Source organism: Squalius cephalus (genome assembly GCF_949319135.1).
Source record: "Squalius cephalus genome assembly, chromosome: 7".
Lineage (NCBI taxonomy): Eukaryota > Metazoa > Chordata > Actinopteri > Cypriniformes > Leuciscidae > Squalius > Squalius cephalus.
The window spans coordinates 32,917,365-32,931,149 of NC_137128.1; the positions used below are offsets into that span (position 1 = coordinate 32,917,365).

The 13,785-nt window shown below is 36.1% G+C and overlaps 1 protein-coding gene across 1 annotated transcript; it reads left to right on the top strand.

Moving 5' to 3' along the window:
* Positions 1-940: 940 nt before the first annotated feature.
* lamc2 (laminin, gamma 2) lies at positions 941-13,756 on the top strand. Its single transcript, XM_079876400.1, has 22 exons — positions 941-1,214; positions 4,195-4,371; positions 4,710-4,833; positions 4,922-5,064; positions 5,150-5,281; positions 5,381-5,570; positions 6,471-6,583; positions 6,693-6,908; positions 7,001-7,177; positions 7,441-7,674; positions 7,799-7,935; positions 9,215-9,371; positions 9,463-9,668; positions 9,858-9,937; positions 10,422-10,559; positions 10,685-10,829; positions 11,272-11,421; positions 11,617-11,731; positions 12,213-12,409; positions 12,587-12,745; positions 12,832-12,931; positions 13,106-13,756. Exons 1-22 carry the CDS (start codon positions 1,139-1,141, stop codon positions 13,357-13,359), a joined length of 3,420 nt encoding a protein of 1,139 aa, XP_079732526.1. The 5' UTR covers positions 941-1,138; the 3' UTR covers positions 13,360-13,756.
* The last annotated feature ends 29 nt before the right edge of the window (positions 13,757-13,785 follow it).

A 13,785-nucleotide genomic window follows, 5' to 3' on the forward strand; every position in this document is an offset into this window, starting at 1 on the left:
GAAGACTGCAATCTCAGACTGTTTATGATTGCTACATGTCTATGGCTTCGGTTTGGTGGTTTGTTCTTCAGTTTGGGTGTGGTTCTCTTGCCATCATTCTCTTGCCATGGTGGGAACTTCTAACAATTCAGTCCAATAAATAAATAAATAAATAAATAAATAAAAAACACTTTAAATAAATAGAAGAAATATTATAATAATAATAATAATATATAGACAGACAGACAGACAGACAGACAGACAGACAGACAGATAGATAGATAGATAGATAGATAGATAGATAGATAGATAGATAGATAGATAGATAGATAGATAGATAGATAGATAGATAGATAGATAGATAGATAGATAGATAGATATTTATGGAAAAAAAATTCAGGTCAACCAGACAAAGCAATTATCTTGATATTTTCTATATCCATAACTCATGGGGAAAAAAATCATGAAAGTTATATTTAGGCCCATATATTACCTCAAAAACATGAAAACTCTTGAAAATAATAATTACATTTTGTACACACATATGAAAATGTTTTAGTTTTTACTTAATATTTTAGTCATGTCATATTTATTTTTATTTTAGATAGGCTAATTGCATAAATGTTTCTCAAAAATATGTGGAAATGAATTTAATTAATTCTAATTTAATTAGCTACTTCTATTCAGTTTGTAAGTTATCTACTGCCTGTTGCATTGTCACTTTATTAATAACAATAGGCCTAGTCCAATAGATCTGGCATATGAAGCACAACAGAGCCTCAAGCAATACATTTAATAGCACATTTAGGCCTAGATCTAAATAGGTTTAAAACAATGGGTTTAATTGTTCTCGTGCTGTGTTCTAAACTTCTGGTTGCTAGGCGTTTAATCAAACACGTGTTTAAGTTAGGAATGGCATGATACATTTCCTATCAGGCACGTATCTCTGTGAATCACTCGTGAGTAAATATACAGTTGAGACACGGAGCTTGACGTGCCCGCGCTTGTCAAGTTGGAAGTTGTTAAATGCGCGCGCAGGGATCAGCTGGCACAACCGTTAGGTGTCCGTCTCCGCTGAGGACCGTCAATATCCTTAATATCCTTAATATCGACCTGACACTATAAAAGAGACAACGTGCCGTTAAATCTCGTGTCTTGGATGTGGAAAATGAAGAGCAGTTGGATCTTTCTGTGCTTAGCTTGCATCTGGTATCCAGTTCACGGGACAGTTCAATGTAAGTGAAGTTTTGCCAGTTCAGTTCATTTTTTTTTTCTACATTAGTGTGTTGACAAGTGGTAGCTACATAAAGGCTTTAATTTGCAGTAGACCTATTTTAATTAAGTAGACCTATTGCTGAAAATCAGATTTGTGGGCATAACTTTTTTATGACAGTAATCCGTGACAGCTGACCCAATGACAGTCTAAGAAAGCTTTAATAAGGCGTCCAAATGGGACAACTAAAGTAAAGTTTTGTATTTAACAATTCTTAAATTAATTATTTTTTCTGTTCTCTTCATATATTAACCATGCAAAATGATATTGTATTATTGAGGGGTAGGCTATCATGGCATCGTGACAGTGATCAGAAAGTGTCTCACTTTATAGCCTACCTGCATGTAGGCCTTGATTATAATATATAGGCTAATATAAGCAAACAACAAACATACATATAGGCTAGCTAGAGAGATATTATATACCTCATATACCTATCATATAATAACAGCCTATAACCATTACCACAATACTTTTCATAAAGGCTAGTGATGTGATTTTAAACTCGTATGAGTTTAAACTTGTAATATGAATGTAAAAACAGACAGCATGTAATGTCAAGCTGTGTTCTGATCATAAAATATTTTAAAACCTGTAAAAATGTAAATTATATAGGCTAATTATTATTAATGCAGACAGTGTTTTTTTTGAAGGCTACTTAAAAAATTTTTTTTTGTTACAGGACTAGGCTTTATTTAGATGTAACAAATTATGCCAGCATATTCCAACAACAGGCTATAGGACTAGGCTAAAAGGCGATACAAATGGTGATTCAATTCTGGAAAAAAGTCCATTGTTTTGCGTTCCATTGCGCTGCTTTAATTGTATTTCTTTGTAAACATTCGATACATTTGCACTTGTCCAGCTGCTTAGTCAGCATCTCGTGCATGAAATCTGCTTTTCTGCTTTCCTGTGAGAACGACCCCATAAATATTAACAACTCGCATTGTTATTATGGGCCCTTTTCACATTTCCATGGCGCTCAGAAGCAAAACTCGTCATGTTTGGGTAAATTCAGGAGACTACAGCAAATATAATTTTTGCATTCCCATTTGCTCCAATAGCGAAAGAAAATCCATGATAGCGTTTCCATAACAAAATATAACAAAATATATAGAGGGTAATTATGGCAGTCAAAAGAGAGTAAAATATCAAAATTAATTGCAGTCACGTCCTCAGCCCTATTAACACCCTTGCAGCAGTGCTAACTATTTTAATTTAATGCCTAAGTTATATAACACAAAGTATAGGCTGTTATGAAAATATATAAAATTGCAACATCAGTCTGTACAAAGGGTCCACTGTTTATTTTGAACATGTCCTAGGATGACCCTTGTCTTACGGTTAGGTTTTGCTGTTGTTGCTGCCTACCTGTGTTGCTCACCTGTGAGGAACCCTGATGTTGCCACATTAGAAGGAATGGAATGTCTGGTCTGAGTGGATGACGTTTGGTTCATGCTGACTTGATATTACCGTATTTTACCGTTGTGATAAATTACCTACAAGAGCGAGCTTGCCCTACCTTCAAAGCCAGTCTATTATCTAACATCTATTATCGTCTGTGTGTTCAGCATTCTGTTGGCCTGGCTGAGCATAGAGGCTGTTTTATTGCAGGTAATCCTACATGATCTAATGTGCTTACACAGCTGAGGGCATTTCTCTTTCCCTTTTAAAAGATGTCCACCCTGGAGGTCCGGTGTGTCTTTCAGATGCTTGTTGATCCTCAGACATTTGTGGTTTTGTCATTGTATGGTAGCTTATGGTTTGTGGGTTTGAGTAATTGTCTATGTATCCTAGAGAGTGAATAAACCTTAGGGCGGGGTGTTATTTACTGCATTGGTGGCACTGTTTTATAGGTATAAGACGGTCTTTAGATGTTACTTTCCCATGCTCACAGCAATACCACTAAAAACTTGACTGGCGCCAGTTAACTAGCAATGTGATGCTTTCTATTCAAAGACTGTAAAAAGTTATTCAGCAGATTCCCAAACCACAGAAAGTTGGGAACATCTTTATAGGGGCGCAGCGCCAGCGTCAGAAGCAGAGGACAACGTGTGTGCATTTATTGATAAATTGTTATGATATTTGCATCTAGTTCTTTATCATAAATGCAGTTTATATAATATGATGCGGGAGCAATTCAAGAGCATCCACTGTAGTTTCCCATCCACTGTAAAACCTGGGCTATTTATTTATTTGTTTGTTTATTTAAATGATGAAATTATTTAAATTCCTTTTATCTAAAGGGCATGAGACTTTTCCTACTTTTGCTATAATCATACTTTAGTGCAATAAAATAGCTACAATTTGTTATGATAATCATTTTTATAATAAATCCAAAAGCAAAACACATGAAAAGAACTATAAAAGGGAGTGGAAATGGCAAATTAGCTAATGAGTGCTCCTCTGCTGCCATCTACTGGTTTTAGGGGTAATTTCATCTCATTTTCATGTTAAAAGTGTGTTTCCACCAGGTGACAGAAATCCTCCACTAAACTTAAAGCATGACACATTTTTCATGTTATCTCCCTGAATGAAAATGAGAAATGTAGATCTTCTTTCAAATTATTTTTTCTGCACAAATGTAGAGTTAAAAAAAACAATAGTGTTTAAAACTATGTGTTGAAAAATAATATTTAAACAAATATTTTACCCACATATTGCCAATCTAGACAATTACAGTAATATAAAGTTTGTCTATATTCTCAAAGAATATTTGTGAATATTAGCTGGTTATTTAAAATCATTAGAAATTAATTCAATATTCAGGGATTGACTTGATAGCTAGCCTATATAAATATCTATATATATATAAAAAAAAAAAAAAAAAGGCTGAGCCCTCCTAATATTGAAATCCTAAATTCACCCCTGATATGAGCCTTTCTTTGAACAGGGAAAAGTTATTGACACATCGTAACTCATCTTGGCATGTTGTCTTGCAGCCTCCACTACTTGTTCGTGTAATGGTAAAGCTCAGTACTGCAGAGCAGATCATCTAGGACTGTACTGTATAAACTGCCAGAGAAACACAGAAGGGCGGCACTGTGAAAACTGTAAGGAAGGATACCACCACCAGAGGGCAGGAGACAACTGTGTGCCTTGCAACTGCAACACTGCAGGTGAGCTGAACATTTATTTACTCTCCTGTTGTGTTCCAAGTCATACCGGAAAGAATTTTAGTTTTTGAATGTTAGAATGTTTAGAATGTTTTCAAAAGCAATTGATTGTTTTCTTCATCTTGTGAAATAATTTGATGCTGCATATAGAAAATGAATTAAAAAAGAAAAGTATGCATGTTCTAAATTTCTTTAAAATAATTGCTACCCTACTTGTTTTTGATATTTTGTTATATAAAGCAAATATGGTTAGATATAAATTTGTAATTGTGGCTTAAGTGCTTTAAGTGTTTAAGTGTAGTTAAGTTGTTCAAAATGCATGTATGCTTTGTTCTGTTCAGGTTCTCAAGGACCGTTCTGCAACAATGAGGGCCGGTGTGCGTGTAAACAGGGAATTTCTGGAGACAAGTGTGATCGCTGTGATGATGGCTCTCAAGTGACTCCCAATGGATGTAAGCCTTTGAGGTGAGAATAATGAGCCGTACATCTCTGACTGCTATCTGACTATTAATATGCAGGTTTGTTTGGTTTAATTAATGATCTTCTCCTGCAGGCCAAGCTGTCGGTCACGTAACAATGGCCGTCTTACATATAATACCGAGGAGTGTCTGCCCTGCTTTTGCAATGGCCATTCAAGTGTGTGCTCTTCAGCTGAGGGATATTCCATTCACAACATCACTTCAACTTTTGAAAATGGTGAGCTTGATGTGTAACCTCTGGTTTTAGTAAATCACATTTGGTTTTAGTTGTCTTTGTTCATTTCATTTGTCTCGTCTCACAGGACCTGAGGGCTGGCGGGCTGCCACTGGTCAAGGTGTGAGCTCCTCACAAGTGCAATTCAGGTGGTCTCTCACTCACAAAGACCTTGAGGTTATCTCTAAAGAGATCTTTCCTGCTTATCTGTTTGCTCCCGGTATGATTTAAACATTTTTTTATGAATTATTGGCAATATCATAATTATCAATGATGCGTTGTAATTTCCTTGACTCTTGTGCTTCTGTGTTTAATATAGCATCTTACCTGGGGAATAAGGCATTGAGCTACGGTCAGACACTCACCTTCTCTCTGCGTCTGGACAGAGGCGTCCGTCGTCCTTCCGTCTCTGATGTCATGCTGGAAGGAGCAGGTCTTAAGGTGTCTGCTTCACTGGGAGACTTGAGAACTGTGGTGCCCTGTGGAAAGAAAATCACCTACACATTCAAGTGAGTAACATCATCAGTAATAACTAGATCTTTATGTTTTCTAAAGTAATGTGAGTGGTTTTTACCCTGCCCTGGTCCCTGCTACTATTTAAGACTATAGATTTTTTTTAGGGATGCATTATATATGTATAATGCATATACACAATATATATACACAATATATATATATTGATTTGTTCAATATTGTAAATGCACTACCGTTCAAAAGATTGTAATTCTTTTATATTTTTCTCTTACGCTCATCAAGGCTGTATTTATGTGATCAAAAATACAGTAAAAACAGTAATATTGTGGAAGATTATTACAATTCAAAATAACTATTTTCTATTTTAATATATTTTAAAATGTAAGCAGTCAGTCTTGTCACATGATCCTTCAGAAATCATTCTAATATGCTAATTTGGTGCTCAAATGAAACATTTGTGCTGCTTAATGTTTGTAGAATATTAATATTTACTATGATGATTAGTAAGTTTAATCAGTTTAATTGTGCATGCTCATTTCCCTTGTTTTTATATTGATTATCTTTTTCCTCATCTAACACTCATGTTAATCATTAAAAAACAGTAATAAATTTAATAACACTTAAATGTAATATTTAGCAAATCTCAAAATTAATTTCCATTTTTTCTTACTGTTCATTGTAATGTTGTAATACCTAAATTCATTTCACATATAACATTTAAAAGAATATATTTTCAGTTGTTAATTTTTCCTTTTTAATTTGACAAAAGAGTATAGAATTTTAATATCTGCAATTTATTAGTTAGCAGCCATAACATGAAAAGTATTATCTATATGAAATTTAATATCATTATCATCTAGAATTGGTACAAAATGATAAAAATGTTTTAAAGGTATATGTCTTAGATTGATAATAATTATTACCATATTTCACAGACTGGACGAACAGCCTGGAAGCAAATGGAAACCGCAGCTCTCATCCACGGAATTTCAAACACTTCTGAGCAATCTTACAGCCATTAAAATCAGAGGAACATTTGGTGAAAATGGTGAGTCTTTAATCTCTCCAATCCAATTATGTACATGCATAAACTGTTTTAAACATGCACACAGAACGTAATGCAGAATAAAAGAATTATATGTCTGGTTTCACAACAGGACGTGGTTATCTGGATGATGTCTCTCTGGTGTCAGCTAAACTGGGTCCCGGCACCCCTGCAGTCTGGGTAGAAAAGTGCAGATGCCCTGCTGGTTATGATGGACTGTTTTGTGAGCACTGTGCCACTGGATTCAGGAGGCGTTTCCCTGGTCAAGGCCCCCGAAGCCCCTGTGATCCCTGCTCCTGTCAGGGTGGAACGTGTGATCCAGAAACAGGTTTGTTATTTCAATGGTTAATGTGTGTTTGTGTTTCAGTTATGAAAAAGAAGAAGCCTGAGCTGAGAAAAGTGGATTTGTTATGTTTACAGGAGGCTGTTACTCGGCTGATGAGATACCAAATCTGCAGATGTGCCCTAAAGGTTATTATGTCAACCGCCAACAGTCCAACTCCTGCCAGAAGTGTCCTTGTCCCGAGGGTGAGGCTTGTTATGTTATTCCAGGAACCCAGGATGTGATGTGTGCCCGCTGTCCCCGGGGGAGTACAGGTGAGGAACACAGGGAAACTTAAAGGTTCTTAAAGGGAATGTACACCCAAAAATCAAAACAAATTTTTCCTTCTGGCTTCTCTTTTCAATATAATGAAAGTATGTCAAAAAGCACTATAAAAGTAGCGTAAAAGTAATCCATATGAGTCATGCACTATACTGCAAGTATACTGTAATCATGCACTAGATTTAGTGAGGAACTTTAAATTGAACTATAAAAAACTGTTTGAATCTCATTATTTCTGTTTGTCATGTTTTTAAAGGCTCTCGTTGCGAAATATGTGATGACGGTTTTTATGGAGACCCCCTGGGAGAGTACGGCCCTCCCAAACAGTGCCAGCCCTGCCAGTGTTATGGCCATGTGGACCAGAACGCCATCGGCAACTGTGACCGCCGAACAGGGGAGTGTCGGAAGTGCCTGAGCCACAGCACCGGCCCCAAGTGTGAGAACTGCGAAGATGGATACCACCACAGTTACCCCACAGACCCATGTCAGGGTACAGAAAAATACCTTGACTCTCACAAGCATAAATATAATGCTGCATACAATACCAGTAAAGTGAAATACAAAATCCATAAGAGTGAAAGTCACCTCAGTTTTGCTTTCTTTTCTCACTGAAGCCTGCAACTGCAATCGTCTGGGCTCTGTGTCGAGTTCATGCAGCGATAAAGGCCAGTGCAAGTGTAAGGAGGGTTACGATGGACTCAAGTGTGAGAAATCGACATGTCCATCCTGCTTTAACCCAGTCAAGAGCAAGGTAAGACATTGCAGAACTGAAAACAAAATAAAGAAATGCTAAATTTTCAATTATTTGATCAAAAATACTGTAAAAACAGGAACATTTTGAAATATTATTACATTAAAAAAAATCTTTTTTAATCTATTTTAAAATGCAATTTATTCCTGTGGTGGCAAAGCTGAATTTTCAGCATCATTACTCCAGTATTCAGTGTCACATGATCCTTCAGAAATCATTTTATAATATTTATTATTATTATTATTATTATTATCAATGTTGAAAACAGTTGTGCTGCTTAATATTTTGGTGGAAACCGTGGTAATTTTTTTCAGGATTCTTTGATGAATAGAAAATTCAAAAGAACAGCATTGTTTTGAAATAGAAACCTTTTGTGATATTATAAATTTCTCTTTGCTGTCACATTTTTAAACAATTTTATGCTTGCTAAATAATAATTACTTAAATTACTAATCATCCATGTGTGTGTGTGTGTGTGTGGTCCTGGTAAACCCTACATTATGGGGACCAAAATGTCCACACAAAGTAGTAGTAGATAGTAATACCAGTAATTTTTGACCTTGTGGGGACATTTTTTTGGTCCCCATGAGGAAAAAAGCTTATAAATCATGCTAAATGAGTTTTTTTTTTACTTTAAAAAAAAATTTGTTTGTAAAAATGCAGACCGTTTTCTGTGATGGGCAGGGTTAGGGTTAGGGGAAAGAGTACAGTTTGTACAGTATAAAAATCATTATGTCTATGTCTAATGTCCCCATAAAACATGAAAACCATTGTGTGTGTGTGTGTGTGTGTGTGTGTGTGTGCGTGTGCGTGTTTGTGAGTGTGTGATTTAACCATGAGAAAATAACGATCATTTAATTTGTGCTATCATGTCAAAATAAGCACTTTACACTCTACGCTGTGTGAAAGAAAAGATGAGAGAATCCTGCTGGGTTTGATGATTGTTTATTATCTGGAGTGATATAACGGTATGTTGCTCTGCTGCCGATCTTGAACACTGACTGTGTGGGTGGAATTAAATGTGCTGTTTGCCCAGGGACCAGCACACACAGTCAAGACTGATCTCATACACAATCTCAATGCTGTTAACTGTGGTGCATTTACCAAACCTATATAACAAGAGGAAAAAAACCCACTCAAGGCTAAATATGATTAAAAAACATTAAATGATGACATTTAGCGTTGGATCCAGTCCCTGCGCAGCTGCTAAAGTAGAGGTATTAAGTTTAATGTTGACAAATTATGGTAGATAAATGTTGGTCTTTGTGTTTTAATTCAGATAGAGGTGTATGCACGACAGCTGCAGGAAATGGAGGATTTATTTAAAGGAATTGGAGGTGATGATGCTCCAGTCAACGATGCTCAGATGGAACGGGCTATTAGGGCCGCAGAAGTCATGGTGCAAAACCTGGAAATCAGAGCAAATGAACTCACAAGTACAAAAATCCTTCATTTGTTTTGATTCATTCATTTTTTTCTAGTTAGTTCGTTGTTTTAGTTTGACTAATTTTTTGTAATACCAAATAGGTACAGAGAAACAGCTTCAGGATAAACTGGCGAGCATTAGCCGATCCCAGCTGAGAGAGGACAGAAACATGGAGGCTTTGTTGACAACAGTGGATGGGATCAGAAACAAGGATCAGCAGTACAGGACGGAAGTTTCAGAAATCCGTAACCTCATCAGTGAAATCAGGTTAAAACTGCAACAGGCCAAACGGGACATCCAACAGGCTGTGAGTATTTAAATATTATATTTTTATGGGTGGTATTATATTAATATTGGTGTTTTTTTAGCATTTGGTTTTCAGCCGGTTGTTGAAAGGTGATCTATAGCTTAACTATCGCATAGAGAGTTAGTAAAAGTATAACTATTGTTGTTTTGAAAATTCTCAGTATTTTTTTTTTATATATGTCTATTTCAGGAGTTTCCCTCAGGTGATGGGGTGCCAGGTGCTGACACCTTGTCTGATTTGGTTCAGAGAGCTGCTGATCTTGCTGAGCAGTATGTCATGTGTTTTTCTCAAATGAAACAGCAAACAGTGAAACAGCACAACATGTTGTGACCCATGACTACATGTGCACTGATAAGACACTTGCTTAGCCAACAAAGGCTATAATAGTTTTTACAGTTACACATTAAAATGTGGTTCTGAACTGTTTTAGCTCCAGGCTTTACATGGAACATCTAGTGATTATTAAGACATTATTATTGAACAAAAGTCATAAATCAAACACTGAAATGTATTGGATCTTCTGCATAAGCACATCAACAACAAAAGATTAAAAGATGATAAGCCTATTTATTTTGCTATCATAACTATGCATGATTTAGTTGCATTACTGCATTTAGCATGTTTTTTCACTTGAGAATAATTAAAAATGCATTTTACCATTGAATAGACTTCCACTTCACTTGCAGCACTTATCTGCAGTACATATGTTGTGCATCAATTATGTGTAAAACTGACTGGTGTTTTCCTTTCCAGGCATCAAGGTGAGGCAGTGACAGTGGAGACCATTGCAGCCAATTCTCTAACCGAATCTGAGAAAGCCCTAGATCTCATCCGAGGTGTCATCAACCGAGAAAATCAGGTCAAAGACAAGGTCAAGGATCTCAAAAGACAGTAAGTTGCTTATAGCTCAACTTTTGAATGAGAAACATTGTTAAACTCTCCTCAGTACAGAACTGTTCTACCTTCATTGTGCAGAGGTAAAGACTGAGCTTACTTTCTGATGATGTTGTTCTCAGGTATGAAGCAGATGTAACTAAAGTGCTTAACATGGAGAATACGGCCACTAAACTAACTGATACAGCTGGAAAGGAGAGCGGAGTAGCTCAGAACACTCTGAAACAGTTATCTGACCTGGAGAAGAAACTTCCAAAGCCTCTGACGGTAGTGAATATGGATTCAATATTTATGTGTGTAGAAGAGAGATTTGAGTAAAAATAGGGGAATACAGGAGCCTCAAGTCATTGTTCACAACCCGATTATTTTCCAGAAACCATTTGCTCGTGTTACTGGAGTCTAAAAAAATACACTATATAAAATGAACAATGTGTAGTACACAATTCAAAATAAAGTTACTACAATGAAAGCATCAGATACGACATTTCCCTTATTCAACATTAAAAAAAAAACAAAAAAAAAAAAACAGTATGAACTACTACAACAGTGAAAGAAAGAAAGTATATATATATATATACCTCAAAATTATCACAGAGTAAGAAATTTAAACCAGGTTCCTCTGAAAATGTATATTTGTGTGTGAGTGTGTTCTTGTATGACTCTATTGCGTTTCTGGAAGTTGTTAGTCAAAACCTTTCTGTTTCTGCAGAAGGACATTGCTGATGTGGTTACCACGTTTGACAGTCTGAAGGGTATGGTGGAGGGGAATCTATCACAATACCAGGACTTTCAGCAGTATATGCTCAATGAACAGAAAGAGACAGGTGATCTGTTCAATAAGGCCAAGACTTTCCAACAGGTAAACAAGATCCTCTGTTACTGTAGATGCTCAGAAACCACTGAAACATATGTGAAAGATGTGTAAGAATGTGATGACTGAAAATGAGCTTGATTTTATGTTGATGATATTTAACCAAGAACTGTGGAAACATTGACCTTTAGTGCATTTCCTGGGTCAACAGGAAACTTGACTAATGTTTTTATTTGATTTAAGGTTCAAGACAAACTTCTTGCCAGGGCAAACGCAGCTGAAGCAGTCAAAAATAAATCTCTGGAAATCTTTGCCAACAACAAAGATAGTCTGGAAAAGACACTAGAGACGCTCAAAGGTGCAGATGAACAATGGATTTTAAGCTATTAAATATCATATACACATTACCGTTCAGAAGTTTGTGCTCTGCAAGATTTTTAATGTTTTTGAAATGCTCACTAAGGTTGCATTTATTTTATTTAAAATACAGTGAAAATACAGTGAAATATTATTACAATTTAAAATAACTGTTACTGTGATGGTAAACAACATTACTCTAGTCTTTTAATATTTTTGTGAAAACCATGACTTTTTTTAGGGTTCTTTGATGAATAGGAAGTTAAAAAGAACAGCATTTAGGATATTTTGTAACATAATAAATGTCTACTGCCACATTTGATCAATTTAATGCATCCTTGGCTGAATAAAAGCATTAATTTCTTTTTAAAAAAAGTCTTACCTCCTTCTACTTTTGAGCAGTAGTGTATATATCTCCAGATAATGTTCTGCCATCATTTAAACTATCCAACACAACTGACCTTAAATGTCTCTTTTGTCAGATTTTGATGAACAGATTGGTGATAATAAGGATCTTGCCGATGCTGCCATTGCAAAACTGCCTGCTATCAATGACACCATCCAGAAGGCCATAGCTGACAACACCAAGACTCAGGACATTTTGGATGCAATGGCTCCTCACTACAGAGATGCTCAGGATACTATTAACTCTCTTACAAGCACTGCAACCAAACTGGAGGTATGGCGACCTGTTCTCTTGAGTGTTCACCTAATTCATTTCTAAAAACAATATTTGTGCCAATGCCATTTTTATGTAAATTTCACAGAGAGACCAGTTCAGTTTCTCACAATGTCTGTCACAAGTTTACAGAAAGTTTTGAATGTGCTCACAGGGTGCTTGTATGTGTCTCCGCAGGGAATGTCCGATTCTCTTCCGTCTTCTTCCGATATTTTGAAAGCTGCAACCAAACTGAAAGAGGATGTGGATGGACTGAATATAGAAGCGTCTTTAACTAGGGACAGATTGAATGAAGAGAAAAACAAGGCTAAAGCACAGATTAATCAAGCGAAGAATGTAAGAATGGCTGCTTACATAAAACTATTTGAAATCATATTTACTTTGGAGATGCATGCTAAATTTTCTTTCCTTTGTCAAATCAGGCTGTCATGGAGTCTACTGGCGCACTTGGAAATGCAAAGAATGCCAGGGATGCTGTTAGTGATACTTTAAAGACAATCACTGATATTATGAGCTCACTGGGTGAGTTATAACAGTAATTCACTACATGCTAAATATACAGTCAGGTATGGGAAAAGATAACTATCAAACTGGATAATGACATGTTGGAGGCAGAATATATTTTCATAACTTGATCTTAATTCCAAACTCCAGCGATGAGTAAGGATTCACTATAAATATAATATTGCTCTCCAGGAACTCCTGGGACAGTTGACGACAAACGAGTGAACGACCTAGAGAACGCCATCGCTAAAAGCCGCAGCCGCGTGGACAAAGAGCTGAGGCCCAGACTCAGGGAGCTGGAGGAGAAGGAAGCCCAGCAGAGAGCCAGCATTTCAGGCATGATCAATGACATAGACACCATCCTGGCTGACATTGCCAACTTAGAGGAGATCCGTAAAAACATTCCAAATGGCTGTTACAACATACCACCTATTGAAAGGCCATAAAGGCTTTGGGTTACTGCAGGGCCAAATCCCAATGTAACATAGTTTAATCTATGAACTTACTGATGCTACTGTTCAACTAAAGAGTGTTTGTTGCATATAACATGATTTTGTACTGTTTGAGAGATTTTTTTAGTATTTATTTTTTCAGTTTATTTTTTTTAAAATGTTTTACTGTGAAGTTTGAAATGATGCCAAAGATATTTACATTTGGGTAATTAATAGATAAATATATACCATATCTGAAACTAATTGTTCTTGAGAAGAAGTAACACCCAGTTGCTTCTCCATCTGTTTCTGGATATAGTGAAAAATACATTCAAATGTGAAAGAAATGTACAACATAACAAATTTCATTCTTTTAATTTCTGTTTTATTAAATTCAGTATTCATCAAGGACACGAGTCATTGTCATGGCAGCATACTTTT

Coding starts and splice junctions, on each gene's coding strand:
- lamc2 (XM_079876400.1), top strand. CDS start 1,139: ATGTGGAAAATGAAGAGCAGTTGGATCTTTCTGTGCTTAGCTTGCATC. Junction 4,372..4,709: donor TTGCAACTGCAACACTGCAG/GTGAGCTGAACA, acceptor TGTTCTGTTCAG/GTTCTCAAGGACCGTTCTGC. Junction 6,584..6,692: donor AGGAACATTTGGTGAAAATG/GTGAGTCTTTAA, acceptor GTTTCACAACAG/GACGTGGTTATCTGGATGAT.